We start from the raw sequence: 21,720 nt of genomic DNA on the forward strand, positions 1-21,720 counted from the left end.
TGTAACTTAACAGCCAAGTGAGAAGCACAGCCAGGTTATTTCAGCTCCTGCCGTGGAAACACATTTCCTAGGAAGAACAACGAAACTGTGCCATTACCAAAGTGGTCCTCTTCCCTACAGTGAGGCAACTGAAAACATTAAGTTGAGGTAAACCAAGTTCTGTAGTCCTTCAAATATCTGATTACTTATGTGTACTATACTTGTTCAGGAATAAATATTTTTTAACTGGATAAAAAATTTTAAACCTCCTCCCTCTCAGTAAAATATCTCCACTCACATGCTCATCTTCTGGTATTGTTTGGGCTCTGCCATCTGTTCTAATTAGCATGAACAGAGCACATTAATCTAAGGCACAAAGTCCAAGTCGTCAGGAAGGCTGGAAACCTAAGTCCAGAGCGAATAAGAATCCAATCAACGTGGTGACAAAAAAGAATCACTCACATCGAAATTTTTTCAAGATCTAAATGCAAGTCCAACAGATATGCTCTTCCGATTTGCCTTCTTTAAGAGAGATTTGGAGGGGAAAATGGGCTTTGGAGCCATTCACAGGATTTGAAGCCTGTATCCACTGCAGCTGTGAAACCTTAAACAATTTAGTTACTCATTTGAACCCTCACTTCCCTGGCTATAAAGTGGAAATATTAACCAAACCATATATGTTTACTGTGAAGACTAAACCAAGCAATGTGCATTAAGTGCTGACCATAGTATCCTGCCAAGCATTAAGTTCTCAACCAATAACCGCACCTTCACTTTTCCCTTTCCTAGGAAAACAGGGAACAACATCATCATAAGGAACGGTCCCTACTCTAATAGAAATAGTTAAAATCACTCGAAATTATTTTGTTTTGCACATTTTAAATAAAGAAAGGCATCCGATGCCAGATATTCTTTCTTATGACGTTCCTTTGTTGTCAGGATGTTTCTGCCTCTTCCCAGAAGCAGCTACATGCAAAAACATTTGGTACTGAAGAATAAGAGGAAGGAGGACATAATAAACCAGATATAATGGGGTTCTGGAAATTTATTTTGTAATTGGAATGACTCTTCCCCTTGAAAATCTAATAAATGTGGGTTTTATCCCAAACATATGGCAGGTAATGATTATTATCCCATATATTACCTTGGAGGATGAGTTGGAACAGAATTTAGACCTCACATCAGAGCATCTCTCTGGCTTTAAAAAGTATTTAATTTGTAGGGGAAAAAATAAATGCCTTTTGGCTTTCCTGAGGGAGACCTACAGATGTGTTCAATAACTCAACAGACTACAAATCTTAGAGACACAAAAAAGCAAGTTTATGATTGAAGAGTCTGAGATAGGCACCCCAAATTTTCCCTCTTTAAATGTGTTTTTATAGTCGTTTTCACTAGTGAATCACTACTATCCAAAATAAAACATCCGGGTCAGTGTTAGGTATAACCATCCACTCTGGAGTTACAGCTACACATATTTATTAACCATAAAGTGTCCAATGCCCAGTGGAACACTTTGGAAACCAGTAAAGATCATTATTCTAATACAGAAAAGGCATCAAAGAACTGCAGGATCTGTACTTTGCAAGAGAAATGCCTTACTGTTCCAATGCCTTGACCTTACTCTCACTGGTCTGGAGCTAATAAATCACTCTACTTTTGAGGAAGCTCCAAGTTGAAGTATCTGACCACATACTTTATGGAGATGGCTATTACTGACTTCCCTGTATCGAAAGTCACAATACACATTTAATTTTGATTACTACTTCCACTTAAGAAAGATTTCATATAATAACTATAAACTATTCTCCAGTGTCAACAGTCCACAAAGACACTGTAATCCTTACCTGTTCATTCCACCAAGAAAGGAGCTCGATGCTGTCTTTTCAAATATTCCTCTCCTCTTCCAGTCTTCCAATTCCTACATTTTTTTCTCTTACTTAGCCCATTTATTCCAAGTCTTATACTATAAACTCTCTGTGCATGTACTTTAAGTCTTAAATTGACACTAAATTGGTGACCTGCCTCCTGCACACTAGTTAGGTTAATTATTTGCCGATTCTGCTGCCTGACCAGATCTATCACAAGCCCCTGGGAAACTGTAGGCAAATCACTCAATCTCTCTGTAGCTCAGTTTCCTCATTCTTCCAGATTGGGCTCAACCACTCCTAAAACACAATGATTCCTATGATTCATGAAATTTTTCACCAGCCCTGACCTCTCCCACAACAGGGCTGAGTGTGGGGCATTCACTTGGGTGTAAAGTGATGAGAGAACAGAGAAAGCCACTTTCTCTGACATACAAAGTATGGGATTCATCCAGGTCTCCTAATTCTTGATGCCTATTATCTCCTTGTACCTTGCAGAGCCTCAGGCCTGGCCCAGCCACATCTAGGCTGGGGCCTGCGATAAGAGACATTCAAAGACCCTGTCCTCCTTTGAAAGTTAAAAATCTTGCTTCCTTTTCAGCTGTTAGTATGGGGGAGGATTTATTTATTGTTGCTAGTGTCTTGTTGCTAGGTTGCTAGATCCGGTAGTGCTTAGTGTGTGGGGGTGGGTGGTGATAGGACCTATTTTGTTTGTTTTATAAATATCAACTTTTCCTTCGGGTGCTTGGCTATTTCTTTTATCACCTGATAGCATCCCTCATCCCTTTCCCTTTCTGGGAAAAGGCTATGCTTTTTATCTTGACAGTGACAATAGCTCTAGAACCAAAGGGTAGACACACTATGTTCATAAAAAATATTAGCAGTCACATGGTTTGCTATAAACAAGTGGCTAAGATTATAAGTCCCATAAGAACTAAAGGTAATAATTTGGGACTCAAGAGACACAGGCACTATTTCTAGCATGCTTTTTCAACTAGTTAAGTTAGTTAGCTCACAGAATACATCTCTAGAATAAAACTATCAGACACATTCAGCTACACTTCATAGAGATGCTGTAAGGCTTCCTACCGCTGTGAGGTTATACATGTGCAATAAACATGGTTATCACATTCATTTCCCTGTTAGCAACACCTTCAGTCACAAAGATGATATCATTAACTATTCAGGGCCCACATAGGGTAAATTAATAAATGAAACCTGAGAAACAAATGAGCAACTTTAAGAAAGCCAGCTCTATTAAAAAGAAGTGAATTTCACCAAAATTTTAGTAGCTTTATTTAAACTGCATTTCATTCACACACGCATTGAGTGTTTACTGAATGCCTACTATGTTCCATATTAAAAATGGTTGTTACAGCTCAATCAAGAATTACATTTCTTTTCTGTGTTTTTTTTTTTTTGAGACAGGGTCTTACTCTATTGCTGGGGCTAGAGTGCAGTGGTGTCATCACAACTCACCACTACCTCAAACTCCTGGGTTCAAGAGATCCTTCTGCCTTAGCCTCCAGAGTAGCTAGGACGATAGGCAGGTGCTACCATGCCCAGCTAAGTTTTGTTGTCGTTGTTTCGTAAGAGGCAGGGTCTTGCTATTGCCCAAGCTGGTCTCCAACTTCTAGACTCAAGTGATCCTCCCATCTCAAGTGATCCTCCCGTCTCAGCCTCCCAAAGTGCTGGCATTACAGGCACGAGCCACCGTGCCCTGCTGAGAATTATATTTCTTAACCATGTGTATCCACAAAAATAGAGGCAATGTTCTGTTCAAAACTCAAGCAATTTATTACTCACAATAAGCTCCGTGTTGACATTAGCCCTTTCACCTATATTCAAGGGCATACCTTGCAGAGAACAAGGGTGCTCCACTTTTAGGAAGATTCAATATGCAAAAAGTACTTCCAAACCAGATACAACCATAGAGGGAAAAAGTGAATAAGTACTCACACCATCTTCTTGTAACGCCCAATTCCTCTGGAACAGATAAGTTATGTAAATTCAGTATCACCTTAACCAAGAGATCAAAGCTAACATCAGCAATAAACAGACAAGAATGTATCACATGTCCTCCTAATGTGACACACCAAGAAGGACATCACTTATGGAGTACTACTGCCAAAATCACAAGAAAACATCACACAAACCCAAACTGCTATAAAATAACTGAACTGTATTCTTCAAAAATGTCAATGTCATGAAAGACAAAGAAAAGCAGCAGAATGATTCCTAAATTAAGAGATTAAAGGAATATAAATACAATGTGAAATCCTGGACTGGGATGGAAATGGAAAGGGATGCTATAAAGGATGTTAGTTTCTAGGAAAATTAGAGAAATTTAGATAGGCACTTAACATTGTATAAGAGCATTACATCAATGTTATAATTCTTATTTTTCTTAATTATATTTTTATAATGAGACTGTCCCAATTCTTAGGAAATATATGCTGAAATATTTAGGGGAAATGGGGTATAATGTCTGCAACTTTAGAGTGATTTAAAAAAATAAAAATATATACCACAGAAAATGATAAGCAAATGTGATGAAATGTTAAATGTTAATGAGATGAGAGGTATTGTATTCTTGCAATTTTCTGTGAGTTTGAAGTTATTTCAAATAAAATACTTTAACATTTTTAAAATATGTGAAATGGAAGATTAAACCTGGTATACTTGTAAGAAAAAAGGATTTTACTTGTACAAGCATCTATCGTATTAAGTGCTATGAGATTCTTGTGCTTTACGGAACAGTTGTGGACTTGGTATTTGTAATAAGGCAGCTTGGTATACACAAGAAAGAAAATGGATTTGAGAGTCACAATTTCTTGGTAAAGCCCACCTTTGCCATTCCCTAGACGAACCATCTTGAGCTTATGTTTCCTTAGTATGATGAGGGTAACTAACATGTGACTTCTTCCACTCCCATCGCTCTCTATTTTCATAGAGCTTTTCTTCCTGATACGTTTTCTTGTTTGAATTGTCACCTGTCTCCTCTCTGTAATGTAAGTACCCCAAGAACAGGGACCTTCTGTTTTGTTCACGGCTAAATCTCCAGCATCCAAAACAGGGCTTGCCCCAGAGAAGGCACATGAATGAAAGAATGAATTCTCTGGCTTCAGCCAAAAATTCACATCCAATCCTGATGTGTGACTGAAATTATGTAAGTCCAGGAATAAATGTTAAAGGCTCAAATGCAAGCCATGTTTCTGGAACTCTCCGCTCTTGACTTCACTTTGCCTTCTCCACCACTAACCTAATTCCATCTACTCCTTTATCTTCTCAAAGAGGTCATCTACTCTCACAGTCAGAAGCATCAACTTCTTAGAGACGACTCAAACTGTCTTCACCTCAAAAGAAACTTACTCGCTCCGTAATTCCAAGCCCACATCTCCTGCTATCAACAGGACAACCCAGGTGCTCTTTAATGTTTAAAGAACAGTCTCATCACCTCCTTCTCTGTATCTGACAATGGCATCAGCTGTCACTCACTCAAATTCTCAATCAACTGTCATTCATTATTCTCTTTCACTTCCCATATCTAATAAAGCACTCAATCTTCGTATGTCTTTTAAAATATTTCTTACATCTGCCGCCTCTCCATTTTTATTCTCACTAACCTACTTAGGCCCTCATATGGAGAAGGATATTACTAAACTTGTGAAAGATTTTAGCACTACCACTCAATAAAACTGAAGTTACAATTCTTATAAATTCATCTAGCAGTAATTGATACCTTTGCAGAGGCTGTGAGAAACACCTGACCCCAGTGATGTAACTAGCCTGCCTGACACAAAGGTTGTACTCATGGCATCAGAGCTCACAGACAAGGAAACCAAGGCACAGCCATGTTTGAGTTACTGGTCTCCAAGGTTCCAGGCCAGTGTCCTGTACATTCCACTGTGCACATTTCAACAAAAATAATTCATTAAAACAGCTTCATTTAAACATTCAACAGTGCTGCCGCCTGTACAGTTTGGAAACTTTCTTATATGTTTAACTATGTCAATTTATTCTGGATGCGTCTTTATTCAAAGATTGATTAAAATATTTATTTGAGATCCAGCCTATTTTTCTTACCTTACAGGTAAAAGTTCTCGGGATCCAGTGTCTTTCCTTATTTAGCAGCAGTTTTCTCTCTTCTGCCAATGGTACTCACCACTAGCAGATCCCAAATATAGCTAAAAGAAAAACTTCACAATCTTTCTCTTCTTTTGCTCATATTTCTTTCTCTAGGTACAGAGAACTGAACCCCTGTCCGATGGAATGTCATATAACAACAGCAACTTTTCTTTACCAAAACCACATAAATTCCTGCAACTGAACTCAGTTCACTGAGAGGCAAATATGCTGTCACTCTCCTTTTAAAAAAGGGATAAAAAATTGCCCCATTAAGTATTACTGCTGATAGACACACTTGAAATCTGAAGTTTAAAGGACTATTCCACAGTAGAACCTGCTCAATTAAACACGTAATCATATATAAAGCACTTTATTAATAAGAACATTCCTCAGTACTGAGCCTTGCTTCCCTAACAGAATGAAACTTTTTTAAGCTTAATGAGGTTTACAGTGGTTCCTATGACTAAGTCCAGAAAACAAAGGTTCAAATCACAATTTTACCACCAATCAGCTGTGCCATCTTATCACAACATCTTCAGATCTCATTTCCTCATCTCTAAAATGGAGAAGGTAAGGCGTATATTATTAATATCTAAGGCCTTTATTAACTCTAAAGTTCTAGACTCCACGATGGCAAGATCAGAAAGCTTCTAATAGATCTGCATCTACCCTCTCCTTCCCAATTATCCTTCACACCATCACTGGTTTTCCCAAACTATGTTAGTTTCCTATTGCTGTTACAACTAATAACCACAAACTCAGTGGCTTAAAACAACACAAATTTATTATATTATGACTGTGGAGGTTGTAAGTCTGAAATGACTTTTATTTGGCTAAAAATCAAAGTGTCAGCAGGGTTGCATTCCTTCTAGAGGCTCTAGATGGATCAAGTTTTCCTTTGCTTTTAACAGCTTCTAGAGGCTGCATTCCTTGGCTCACGGTGCCTTCCTCTATCTTCAAAGCCAGCAGTGAAGCATCTTCAAATCTCTCTCAGACTCAGACCTCTGACTCTCCTCACACCCTCTCTCACTAAGAAGAACCCCTGTGATTATAACGGGCCCCCAGATAATTCAGGATACTCTTCCATCTCAAGATCCTTAACTGAAATCTGAAAAGTCCCCTTTGTCATGTAAGTTAAACATTCACAGGTTCTGGGGATTAAGAAGTATACATATTTGAGGGAGCCACCCTTCTGAATGCCACAACTACTTATTTTCATCAGCTTGCTAATAAAAAGCCTTTAATAGCCAAAACCAGATGAAGACATCATAAGAAAACTATAGAATGTATCCCTATGTATAGATACACAAATCCTCAACAAAATACTAGCAAACCAAATTCAGCAACATATAAAAAGGATTATACACCATGACAAAATAGCATTTATCCCAGGAATTCAAGGTTGGTTTAATATTCAAAATTCAGTCAATGTAATGTATCACCTTAATGGAACGAAAGAAGAAACTCACATGATCATCTCAGCTGACATAGAAAAAAAATTTGACAAAATCCAATACCTTTTCATGATAAAAATAGTCAAACTGGGAATCAAAGGGAACTTCCTCAATCTGACAAAGAGCACCTATGGAAAATCCACAGCTAACAACATCATACTCAATGGTGAAAGCCTGAATGCTTTCTCTGTAAGATCAATAACAAGAGAAAGATATTTGTTCTCACCACTTCTATTCAAATCATTGTACTAGAAAGTCTATCCAGAGCAATTAAGAAAAAAAAAAAAAAGACATCCAGATTGAAAAGAAATCTCCATTTTCAGATGACATGATCTTGTATACAGAAAATCCTAAGGAAGCCACTAACAAACTACTAGCAAACAAGCAAGCTAGGCTGTTAGCAAGGTTGTAGTTTACAAGATTTATATATATAAATATATTACAATATTAATACATTATACAAAAGTCAACTGTATTTCTATATACTAGCAATGAACAATCCAAAAATGAAATCTAAAAAAAAAAAATCATTTACAATAGCATCAAAATGAATAAAACACTTAGGAATAAGTTTCACAAAAGTAAACACTTATACACTCAAAACTACAAAATACTGCTGAAAGAAATCAAAGACAGTCTAAACGAAAGGAATAGAATTGAGAATCCAGAAATAATTCCTCACATTTGTGGCCAACTGACTTTCAACAAGGGTGCCCAAGACAATCCAGTGGGGAAAGAATAGTCTTTTCAGTGTTGGTACAGCTAGATATCCAGACACAAAGGGAAAAAAAATGGACCCCTCCTTTACAACATACACAAAAATTAACCCTAGCATCATATACCTAAATGGGCTAAAACTATAAAATTCCTACACGAAAAGAGGAGTAAATCTCTGTGACCTTGAGTTAGGCAAAGAATTATTCTTAGATATGATGCCAAAAGTACAAGCAATAAAAGAAATAAATTGGACATTATCAAAATTGAACTTCTTGCTTCAAAGGACATCATTCAAGAAAGTGAAATGACAATTCCTAGAGTGGGAGAGAAATTTTGCAAATCATATATCTGATAAGGAGTGTGTATGAAGAATATGAGAAGAACTCTTACAACACAGTAAGACAAATAACCCAATTTTAAAATGGGCAAGGGATCTCAATAGGCATTTCTCCAAAGATTTACCAGTGGCCAATAAGCACATGAAAACATGCTCAAAATCATTAGCCATTTTTGGGAAATGCAAAGTGAAACCACAATGAGGTTTCACTTCACACCCACTATAATGGCTATAAATCAGAAAGTCAGATAATTTGTGTTGGAAAGAATATGGAAAAATTGAAGTCCTTATATATTGTTGGTAGAAACATAAATTGGTGCAGCCACTATGGAAAACACTTTGGCAATTTCTCAAAACGTTAAACATATAGTTATATATGCCCAAGCAATTCTGCTCTTAGGTATATACCCAAGAGAAATGAAAGCATATGCCTGCACCAAAACTTGATGTTCACAGCAGCATTATTCATAATAGCCAAAAAGTGGAGACAACTCAAATGCCCAATCAACTGATAAACAGATAAAATGTAGCATACATTGGAATGTTATTCATCAATAAAAGGAACAAAGTACTGATACATGCTCTAACACAGATGAACACTGAAAATATTATGCTAAGTGAAAAGAAGCCAGTCACAAAAGGTCACATACTGCGTGACTCTATATATGAAATTTCCAGAATAGACAAATCAATAAATACAGAAAGTAGGTAAGTGGTTGCCATGGGTTGAGAGGAACAGGAAGCAGTGAGTGATTGCTAGTAGGTCTGGCATTTCTCTTGGGGATGATAAAAATGTTCCAAATTTAAATAATGGTGATTACTGCACAGCTATATACATTGAAAACCATGGTATCATATACTTTAATAGGGAGAATTTTATGGTATGTGAATCATATCTCAATAAAGGTATTCAAAAAAGTTCACAGTACTCAGTTCACATGCAAAACCACTGGTGAACATAATAACTTATCTCCAAGTAGTCTGAAAAGAAAGTACATAAAAGTATCTTCTAAGAACACATACTTTTCTTTACATGCCACATTTAACATAAAAACTAACTACACAGAAGAGTTACATGAATGTTCTATGTTGCAAAGATAAAAGACTATTATTAACATAGCATGGTGAACAATAAATAAATACATAAAAGGAACAGCAACTTCAAAATAAGCACCATCAATGGTTCCTCAATGGGCAAAAACCAAAATCCCCACAACTTTAGTCTTCCCTCACAACTAAGCGATCCATCATTTTAGACTTATCTCCCATTACTCCCCTGCACAAATTCAGGCAGACCACCTTTTCTACCGCCCACCCTCCAGCTACTCATCCAACACCATGCTCACTGCTTCCCCTACCCCTACCATCTGCTTTCTGTCTTCAACAAATTCTGGAGATTTTTGCCCAACCAAATGGTCCTTATTCTTCAAGGCATGACTCAAGTCCTACCACAAAGAAATTTTTCTCACCCTCTCCAGAGTGTGGCAACCCAACATCCACTGGCCTCTCTATAACTCTAAGCTGACTCCTCATCAAACAGGCACTTTTCACCATCCCAATTCAACTAATTCATTCTTACAATGATAAAAATGAAGATTCATGTACAGTTTATCTTTTGTGGCCTTGATTCAATCATCTATCCATTTCATCTCATAATTCCCGCACTTTAGGAAGATGATATATCAGCTTTCACCCAGAGGCCTAAAGAAGATAACACTCTTGCCAATGACAGAGTGCCACCTAGCTGCAACACAGGGTAACTCACAATGGCAACAGAAGATCTCCACACTACTTTAGCAGAAATGCACTGCAGGTAAAAATAAGAAGCCACTGTGCCATTTTGCAGGGCAATTTAATTGTTTCATACGTGCATCCTATTTCCCTGACTATGTTACCTCACAAGTCTTACAGATATTATTTATTCTCAGCCTAGTTCCATGCATATATTAGTCATTTAGTATTTCCTAAACCAAATTCAATTTCTGAAGGATCTTACAACAATAAATGCGTGTGTAAATGGTTAAAATTTTCCTTAATCATCTATCACATAAGAGTGTGAGTTTATTTCAATAAGTAAACAGCATAGATAAATACAAGATAAAAAGAAATCTATGATTTACTCACATATAATGGAGCTTGCTGTGGATTAAGTTTCATGACCCAGGAAACTGAAACAGAAATTGAAGAAATAAATGAGAATAAGATTAAAAGCTGTTGCCAAAAATACAAACACCAACTAAAGTCCCAATTGTCAGCGCAGCTCTGTGAGTACAATCCCATGTCTGAGATTACTGTACACTCAGCTATACATTGTATACTGAGATTTGGGAAAGAAGGGAGGTCAAGGATTGCAGAATTCCTTGTACCCCAGACTCAGTCTTTTCAAGTTGGGAGAAAGATTTTTCCGATTAAAAGATAAATACAAATGGCTTCACTGTGACAGAAATTTCAACAATAAACAGAATATTTAAAGCAGTTACCAAAGCAAAATCACTGTATGTTGTTACACTTTTACATAATCCCCCAAACTCACAAAATGCTGCTTCCTCAGGTACCTCCCCCAGTCTCACTAGGGAACTTGGGGGAAGGGGATGGCAGAGGACCACTAGAGCTCTCTTCCTTGCTACCCACCTCTCTCAGACAAGGGAGGCAACAGCTTGCCTCTAAGAACTCAAAGTCATGACCCTCCTCAAAATTAATAGCTGGATTCCCTGTTATTTTCACTAAATGAATTCTTACAAAAATCTTAAGAACTTTAGAGAAGGTTCCCAGGATTGTAGAATACATTCCTGAACATTAAGAATAGCATGCTCCTGAAAGTTTAACTTGGTGATTTGACCAGGCCTTCATCTAGCTAAAAAATCATGGTCCAAATTGTAGATTTCAGAATGGCAGGTCCTTTGCCAAACATTCTTAATTTGAGTATAAGATGATCTCATTCTCATAAGAGTCAGAGAAGAAAACCCAAGTAACTTAATTATAATTTGATCTAAGGAAGATTCTTACTCATAATAGGTAAATGAAGGCACACACAGGTAAATGAAGGCCAGCAATATAAATAACAGTATAAAACTGTCATTCATACATGAAAAGAAAAACAGATAAAATCTCATACTATGCTCTATCAGATCACAAAAACCTAACAAGGAATTGAAATCCAAACAGCAAAAACTAGAGGTTATCAAAGACCAAATATTTAGACTAAAAAGCAATGCCTTGGTGGCCATGCCTAACTTAAACAACAGAACCCTCTCAATATTAAAATCCTCACAGATCTGCCACAGATCAAGCTGTGTATGTCTCAGATCAAGATTCAGCCAAAAAGCAGTTAACATATACTTAGAAGGAAAAAACACCTATACCAGCCACCTAAACCCAATCATCTCCAACCAGTTGCAGGTCCCAGATTCCAATGTGTTCTACCAGACAAAGGCAATAAGAAGCTGACAGGCAGGTGGTATCCTCACACTGACTGAACCACCTCCATGCCCACCCCCATTCATTCTCTGGCCCACCCCATACACTGTAACAGACCTCCTGGCTCAGGGTACTCTTTCCTTTCTGCCTGCCTTGATTTAATGACTTTGTACCCTTACGTGCTAAAATCACCTGCAGAAATCAACTGAAAACCTGAGCTTGAGAAATGTAGCAATAACCAACTCTTTTAGTAGAAAAATAAAAGTTGATTTCAAGCCCATCAGATTCAAATAGCAAGCACGGATGAAAGGGAAAGACTGAAAGGCTTGAGTACTTTCTCAATGTATTAAATATCCATTTAATTTAAAATTAAGCTCACTGGCCTTATAATCAGCTTTCTAGGTCCTGTTCAAACTTGCCTGCGACAAAGGATTAAAAGAACCTATGAATTTATGAACCAGTCTACCTTAACTAACTTCTGAAGTGTTCTTGTATCATGAGCAGAAGAAATATCAGTAAAACTGATACAGGAATTAACACCTTGGTAATCCATAAGGATTAGAGAAATCCACAGAAACAAACTAGTGACTTAGCAGCCCCCTGATGTTTCATGATTTGCCAAGAAACTTAGAATGACAATGTATGCGTAAGGACCACAAATATCAATTTACCTAAATGGTTCCCTCTGCATTTAAATAAGATAACAAACTCAGATGGCTCTGAGGAAGGGCTGATATCATCTGAACTGTTTAAAATTAAGAACTCGTCTAAACATATTTCAAAGCCAGAACCCGTAAGAGTTGCTCTGATACAAGGATTAAAAGAGGGATGACAAAGTGTCTGTCCTCCAGCACTGGTCAAAGGGACAGGCCATTGTTCTGCTGGCAACACAGGCTGCTGAAAAGAATGTATCTGTCAAAAGTAATCAAAGTAATGACCCCAGAAAGCTCCAGAAATGGACTGGTAAATTCAGGTTGCCTTTAGACTTCTTCATGCTGATACACAAGAGGAAAGAGAAAACTAACATTTATAGAGCTTTATATTTGATATTAGATTTAATCCTCATAAAAAAGATACTATTTCCTCCATTTCACTGGTGAGAAAATTGAGTCTTTCAAAGATTGAATTATTAAATACCAAAGTCAAAAAAGTGCAAGAGCCCAGTTTCAAACCCAGTCTGATGTCAAAACATGTGCTTTTCCCCCCACATCTTAAGAGGATCTCCTGCTCTAAGAAGTGACTTGCCCCTCCACCTCTAGCCCTCATTCTACAAACTCTCCCTGACTTTGTTAATTCAGCTACCGCTGTGTTCCTACAATGTGCCAGGCACCTGGAGAGTACAGAAGGAAGAGATGAAAATTCCTACCTTCACAGACTTTCTTCTAAGGTAACATAGATAAATAAAACATTGAAATAAATGATTTTCAGATAGTAATAAGTTCTATAGACAAAAATAAAAGAGAAGAAGGAACAGCAAATGAGAGGGATACCATTTTAAGCAGGGTGCTGAAGGAAAGCCACCTTGAGAAGGTGACATTTATCCAAATATACAAAAGTATTAATAATATAGATTAACAGGTAAAAGGTGTTCTAAACACTTAAACCTGCTGCAACATTGAGAACTTAGAGTTCTGATGTAAAACCTTGCCGCATATTATGCGTTAACTTATTTTATACATTTAAACAAACTTTACTCGAAGACAGCCTTTGATGAGAGTAAACACGCTTAAAAACCAAACTTACATGTCAAGACCAATTGACAGCACTGGCTTTGTCAATAGGTTTTTGGTCATGCCTTCCCAAAAGGAAAATTAAAGAAAAGCATTATATCCATCCAGTGATTTCACCATGGAATTTTAAGAGAGAAAAATCCTATAATTTCTTCCTCATCCAGGAAGCAGTGAATGACTGAGCAAACTCGCAAGTTCAAGGGGGCTGCTTTCATGTAACTTAAGGACAATACATGACAGACACAGTGGGATTATAAAGCTTGCCAAGTATTTGAAAGACTATGAAGAGGAAATATCAAACTCAAAGACTTAAATGATGTGGTTTTAAGTAGGTTCACCAAATTCACCACTCAGTAGTAAAACTAGCTAGAGTTGTAAGAAGTCATAAATTTGAGGGGTGTGAAATAATAAGCAGAAGTACAGTAAGTATTTTTACTCTTCTCACATTTCCACTTTATTTTATAATACTGGAAAAAATGTAATAGCTTACTGCTGTGACACATTCACTTCATGTCAAAGCAAGACTCACCCAATTTTAATGCAATTGTCTCAATTATATAAATTAACATTCTCCCTCAATGCCTACACATAACAAATCTCTTATAGTGCTGTTGATTAGAACAAAGATTGTGGCTACAATCTCTTGATGCACTTTAATATACAGACTATCAGCCTTTTTGTTCATAGAGTACAGTGTGGACACCATCTTCAGAATGTAGTACCAGGGCTGGGAGTACAACACTTACAAAGATTAGCAACAGCAAAAGTTTTGGAATTTTTGAAATTCATGCTGCCTGCAAAGGCCTATGTAGACATTTAATTACTATACCAGACCACACAGAAACTCAGGCATGAAGCTATATATATGGCTGTATGACTTGTTTGGGAAAAGCAGGGAACAGAAAGCAATGCCACCAGCCAATACACCTGAGCAAATGGAATGCAAAACCTTAGGCTACTAAAAAGATTACACCTAAATCAAAATTAGTATCATAGCAGAAGTCAACAAACAGTTTCTGTAAAGGGCCAGAGGGCAAATATTTTAGGTTTTGCAGGTCATATGGTCTCTGCTAAACAATATGTAAGTGAGTGGGTGTGGCTGTGTTTCAATAAAACTTTATTTACAAAGAGAGGCAGCATGCTAGAATAAGCCAGCAGGCAATAACATACCAATCGCTGATCAAATACTAACAAAATGATAAAAAAAACAAAACAAAACAAAATAGCCACTAAGAAGCAGTATGTCCCCATTCAACGGCTTTTTATGTCTCATAGACGTTTTAGCTAAAAAGAAAAACCACATTTCAATGTAGGAAAGCAACAGGATGCTGTACAATACTCTCTAGATAAGAAATCAAATTAAACCCTGAATCTAGTTACAGAATAACTATACTACCTTGAGTAAGCCACTTAACTTTTCTGAATCTCAGTCTCCTTATCTATAGAAAGAGTATAATAATGCTTGCCTACATGAAGAGGTTAGTGGAAGAATTAAGAGAGATAATCCTGGTAAAGTACTTAAGCACATTGCCAGGCACATGGTAGAGGCCATTGCTTCTTCCTCTTGCAGAGTTCCTGGGTCTCAGTGGAGACTAACCCCCTATGAGATACTCTGAAATCCATAGATGGCTATGACTTCAGGTACCCAGAGATGCCTTTCAGACAACTTAAAATATGTTGGTGGGTAAGTTACAATTCTAAAATACAACACAATAACCACAGAAGGATGGACACACTTGAAGCTCTGACTGGGGGCAGGGAGGAGGGAGCGGTGGGCAAGGGCAATATACATAACCTAAACTTTTGTACCCCCATAATATGCTGAAATTAAAAAAAAAAGAAAGAAAAAGATTGATAAAAAAAAATAACCACAGAAAAGAAACCGGAGGAACAAATACTGAAATGTTAAGTGTACACATCTCTGGGGATTACAGGGAATTTTCATTCCTAAATAATGTCTCTTAACTATTCAAACAGCAGATACTACTTTTGTAATCAGGAAGAAAACATTATACACACCACATCTGTTTTTAGTCTCCTCATTCAATGTATTACAATGGACTTGAGTGAAAAGATACTGTTTCCTAAATGTGCAAAACTGAAGAAATCTACAATCTTTACTAGAGGACCCTAGAACCAGTAAAGGAAAGACAATTAAAATGTAAGAATGTCTGCACCCACATGTATTAATATGTTAGCATAAATCAAATCCACTGTTCTTTAGCCATAACAACACAATATACTAGAGAAGCCTTTAACAGGTACTCCACCATTAATGACATGTCCTTGAAAGGGGCATGGAGAATCACAGGCCCAACACTGTATCAGGTAATTATACTACAAACTATAAGCTCTCTTGTACCTGTTAGCTTGGTGATCTCAGGTCACTTCCTAAGGACCAGCTGTCCAGGCCTGACAAACCTATCACTTCAACTGACTGGTTTTTGTCATTCTCAACAGGGAAGCTTCCAAATCCATATAAATATATGTGCAAGCCACCTGCCACGTGCCCCTGGTCCCAATAGGGAGAGGGCAGCTGTAGGGGACTCAGCCAAGTGTGAATAGATGATTTTTACCTGCAGGGTACTTTCATGGCAGAATGTACTTCAGATGAATTTCCATGGCCTGGGATCCTGCTAAGACTAAGCTACGGTCAATCTTTCAAAACCCACAAAAATTTACTGTGAGAGTTAACGTGGAAATGACAACGCATGCTCTGGATTCTTGTACAAGAGTCAATGTTCAGCTCTTCCTCAAGGAAAATAACAGGATCCAAAGACTCTTTCCTTCATTCCTAAGGATCCTGGACTGGTGGCTATAAACTTGTTATGCACTGGCTGGGGAGGCTGGGGGTGGATGCAGGGAACAATAGAAAAAGACAAGGCTTTTCCTGTTGAAGATGCCAAGGTCTACAAAAAACGTAAAATACCACATGGACCAAATATATTTATTTCCCAAATAAGGGGACTGAGGAAGTCTTACAAGAGCCTTCTGAATGCTTTACTTCTGTTTACTACAGCTGCATTAACTAATAATTGAGCAGTTAGCTTTAAGCAGTGATTCTCAAAACTTAGTGCACGTGAGTTTTAGCTGAAGGTCTTGTTAAATAGTGCAGATTCCTGCTCCCACCATCACCACACGGAGTCCAAATGAGGAAACTAGCCACCAAGAAAAAAGCAAAGACTGATCACAAATTGCAGGGTGGGGGGAGCATCCAGGACAGGTAGGCAGGACACGAAAAAAATGAAGAGTCCAACACAGGGTAATACTGAACAGTAAAACAAAAGAGCATAGCAAGTTAAAACAAAAGCACTGACATTCACTCATTTTATCAGTGCTGGATTACCAATAGGCACAATGATCCTGAGTGTAGGGCAAACACACATAAACAAAAAATCAAAGTAATTACCATGAAATAAAAAAATCAGAGCTCTTACCACAATAATAAACTAATAAAAATAATTTAAAACAGCCAAAGAAATTAAATTTAAAAAAATCAGAACTCTGATATCATTGCATTCATCTTAGAGTTCACTCTGAATTCATATGGAAAAGTACATCATAATCTTTTCAGTGCTTAGGGTCTCCTTTTCTTTACATATGCTTACAATTATATGCCTGGCACATAAAGAGTCAATAATCGTAGATAATCATCTCATATTTCTGAGCCCCTAGAATATTCCATGTACTAAGCTACTTATTGAGCTTTAGAGATAAATAATACATGATCCCTACCAATGTAGTACTAAAAGAAACATACACATGTAAGCAGATAATTACATTACAGTATGATAAGTGCAATAATAAAAATGTTACAAGGATCAGGAAGGAGCAATAAACTCTCCAGAAAGTCGGGGGCCCAGACAGAGATTACTGGAGGAAGCAAACCAAGAAGCAAGTTTCACCAAGTGGACAGAGGAGAAGCAGCACAGAGCAGAAGGAAAGCATGTACAAGACATGACAGTACAGTGAATTGCTGAGAACTATACAAAGGAACAAGAAGCGCAAGCAGGGGGTTATGGGAAAGGAGTCGAAGCGGCACTCACGCCAATGCACATGTGACAAAGCTGCCCAGCCTTAGAAGCCGAGGGAGGGGAGAGAAGAAATATACAAACCACCGTGACACAGCTCTACACTAAAGACATTACAGCCATATGGAAAGGAAAAATAACTAAATGTATTGCAGCTAAGAAAAAACAAACTGATAGCCATATAGTGGCTATGGTGTCAACAAATCTCTGCCTTTTTAGCTTCCTTTTTCTTTTTTCAGCTCAGTTCAAATTTCTGTTCATTCACAACTGCAGGTTCAAAGATCTCACAAAAAGTAGCACTGGACAAAGTTTTTAATTGTGTAGCCTAAACTCAAACCCAACAGAGCAAGTATCTGTTGGGGGTCACAGCCAGTAAGGCCAGGCCAGACCCCCACAATGGCTTCCCTGAGGTACAGCAAGCAAGGGCTGGCTTCCCAATCAATTTGCCCAGGCACTGGAGTCCTCATCCCAATCCCTAGCCAAATCCCATCTGTCATAGGATCTTGTAAGTAGAAAGGGTCTCAAAAGCAGCCCAGACTCATCCTCCTTTCCAAGGCAGACTCACTGCCAATGTGCCTGCCTCTGCTTGTACACTTAAGCACTAGGGCCTTATCACCCTGAGAAAATCTTTCTACACACCTCTGACTCAACCTTCCTAAAACGCTATTTTCATTCTGTAGCACCCTCTCTGCCTACACAGGAGTAAGCAATCTTTTAGGAGGGTCTTATGGGATACCAACACCTTCTCTTTAGGGAGTTCTACGGGATGACGCTAAAATTCTAACCTCATGACTTAAGAAAGGGAGGGAAACATATAAAAATAAAATGTGATCACAATTTTGAGGACACATGTAACCCAGCTTAGTTATTCCAGAGTTTCCAACCTCCAAGGCTTAAAAGCGGAGCCCTGCACCCTGGGGTCCATATGCCTAGATGTGCATCCACAGACACACGTGGCCAGCTCAGTAATTAAGCTCACTACATTTCCTCTGTAAAAAAGTAAATATATTTGTTTTATACCAACCATAGATAAGCTACTTTGATAAATAATGGATATTAAAGGAAGGGATGATTGCAGAGTCCTCATCTAAATTGGAGACAACCTTCCAGTATTTAAGAGTTCTTTAACAACCCCTAATAAAAGAATGTAAGGATAAAAATGAGAACAGCAAATATAATTCAGAGATGGAGACAAAAAGACTTAGATTTGAGTTGTAACTGGCTATATACTATCTTGGACAAGTTAATTAACTGCCAAGCTGTATTTTCCTCAGGCATAAATAAGAATAAAAGATGGTGTGGTAGGCAATAAGAAAATACTCAATAAATTAAGTTCCTGCTCTTATTGCCTGGTATGAATTACATGATAGCCTTTCGGCACTAACCTCACATCACATTCAACTCCCAAGTCTCCTGGGCCATCCTAATCACTGTGCTGATCCTGGATTCTACATGAAGGGTAATGCTGAAGAAAACGTAGATCCCAACAGATATGGTGCCCTATTAACTATACTATTTATTATTGGTGAGCTCTCAGAAGCCATCCACGCTCCCCCCACTATCCCTCTGGTACCTATGAAGAGTGTTCAGGGTCCCCCATTATCTGTGCAGCCTTATTTAGCACTCCCTTCCCCGTCCCCAAACCTTCCGTCCAGCCTCTGCGCTCACCACCTGCAGGCACCATGCTCGGTTCAGTCCTCATGTCTTTACTCATGCTGATGCCCTCCACCCTTACGGATTCTGACAATAGGATTATTGCTGATAATATAACTAACAGCAAAAAGTCAAATGCTGTCTTATACTGTTTTCTTTTTCATTTTTATGCTCGACTTCTCTTCCCAAGTTGTTTATTCTAGTCTAGTGTATTGCGGACATCTTCTATAGCACCCCTCCACACAACTACTGCTCATGCCACAGCATCTGGCATGGTGCTGAGCCCACAATAAATACTAAAGAAATACTTGTTTGACTTGAACATCAGAGACAGAGAAACTGATCAGCAGTTTTTCTGCACCGTAATTTGATAGCAAGGGATCCACAGCTATAGCTGTCAGTGCAAAAATCAACCTATCAAAATAAAAATGTCTACGATCAGTCTAGCCCCAGAAGATTAATCTAGTAGCTCATTAAAGACAATATGTATGAATCATGGCAAGTGTTAAGAAATCCAGCCTGAAGCAATTTGCTTACTCTGCCAGATAATAAGGACCACAGTGGAAGAATTCAGCATCATCTAACTAGACAACCTCAAAGCTAAGGGGAGGACAAAGAGCTACTTAACACTATACTTAGGGACCCATATGATGGTTGGTACCTCTGGAAAGAGGAACACATGTACATGTTATTTCAATTCTCTTTTAGTGTTTAACACAGGCTTGTGGTTTCCTGCAAAAATGGTTTCTGCTGTTCTGCAAAGATCTATATGGACAAGAAAACTCCCAACAGCCATTCTACAGGTGAGAATTTTGCTACCAGCTGTATCCTGTTTATCCAATGGAAACGGAACTATAAGCTGCCAGGAGGTCCAGAGAGCAAGACCATAAATTCATTAAGTGCTGACACTCTTATCCCTATGGTAATAAGAATAAACTTTAAATTGAGACAAATTCATACACAGCTGGGCTTTATGTAAATTAACTTCAGCAGGGGTTAAAATAGATATCCGGTAAAGAGACTGCCAAATTCAAGCCTTTATACTTCCTTCATTCTCCCCAACCTCTATCAACCAAAAAACAAGCAGCCCACTGGGCTAAACCAATTATAAGCCACCTGGAAAGACTAAATATAGGCAAGTAGGCTCTCACACAGCTGTGACTGGGCTGGATGACCTTACCTGGACAAATCACAGGGCTTGCTTAGGAATAATTTTCTTGGACACATTATGTGACAAAAGCACTATCAGATGACTCCCACAAGTGGTAGGCAGAAGTCATCGAAAACAGATGACAAAAATGTCAATGTTAGCTTTTAAATTATAAAAATGGTTCTCATGTCTTGAGAATAAATATTGCCTTCAGTGTTATGATTCCACAATACTAAGTCTTTAAATTAACATCTTGAGAAAAATGACATTGAAAACACAAGTGAGGTGACAGGTTTTTTTTAAACCACCCATCAAAATGGGAAGGAAAAGTTTTCAACAATAAAGATTTCAAATAAAAAATTTATATATGTAATAATTAAGTGAAAATGCTAAAGAGACAAAGAAAATTCCAACATTTCCAGCAGTCCCCTATTAAAGGTTTTCTTTTTTAAAAAATCATGTTATTAATTCCTTAAATGAAAAGTTTCATTTATAATGGGGGATTTCTACTCCTAAAACATCCCTGACCTACATTAATCCCTTGGAAAGTCATTCTTATTCTTTATAAGATACACTGAGAAGAGATTTTTTTTAATACTGATAAATTTATTTTAGGCAATGAACTAGGATCAGTAACTAAAATCATATGAAAATCAACCCTCCTTCTAACATATAAAACATATGCTAACATGGTTAGCATTTTTAGCAGAGAATTTGACTAAAGACAAAAGCTTATGAGCGTCTGAAGTCATTCTTCTATTTAAGGAAAAAGAAAGTTGGCCAGGTGCAGTGGCTCACGCCTGTAATCCTAGCACTCTGGGAGGCCAAGGCAGGAGGATCGCTTGAGCTCAGGAGTTTGAGGTTGCTGTGAGCTAGGCTGACGCCACGGCACTCTAGCCTGAGCAACAGAGTGAGACTCTGTCTCAAAAAAAAAAAAAAAAAAGGTAAATTAACACCAGGGCAAAGTGGCTCATGCCTATACTTCTAGCACTCTGGGAGGCCAAGGCGGGAGTACTGCCTGAGCTCAGGAGTTTGAGATCAGCCTGAGCAAGAGCAAGACCCTATCTCTACTAAAAATAGAAAAATTAGCTGGCCATCATGGTGCATGCCTGTAGTCCCAGCTTGGGACTACTTGGGAGGCTTAAACAGGAGGATGGCTTGAGCCCGGGAGTTTGAGGTTGCAGTGAGCTACGAGATGATGCCACTACACTCTACCTGGGGCAACAGAGCGAGACTCTGTCTCAAAAAAAAAAAAAAAA

General features: G+C 38.0%; 1 protein-coding gene across 12 annotated transcripts in view; it reads right to left on the bottom strand.

Moving 5' to 3' along the window:
* The window catches only part of AKAP13 (A-kinase anchoring protein 13), a 287,641-nt gene that overhangs the window by 206,720 nt on the left and 59,201 nt on the right, over nucleotides 1-21,720 (bottom strand). For 11 of the 12 annotated variants that reach the window (XM_045561061.1, XM_045561060.1, XM_045561049.1 and 8 more), the window contains exon 2: nucleotides 10,605-10,648. In XM_045561061.1, coding sequence (XP_045417017.1) covers nucleotides 10,605-10,637 — 33 coding nt within the window. In that variant the 5' untranslated portion in view covers nucleotides 10,638-10,648. Of the gene's footprint in view, nucleotides 1-10,604; nucleotides 10,649-12,014; nucleotides 12,056-21,720 lie in introns of those variants that run through there. The other variant, XM_045561050.1, reaches the window with a different exon arrangement.

Source organism: Lemur catta, chromosome 9 (assembly GCF_020740605.2).
Source record: "Lemur catta isolate mLemCat1 chromosome 9, mLemCat1.pri, whole genome shotgun sequence".
NCBI classification, from domain to species: domain Eukaryota; kingdom Metazoa; phylum Chordata; class Mammalia; order Primates; family Lemuridae; genus Lemur; species Lemur catta.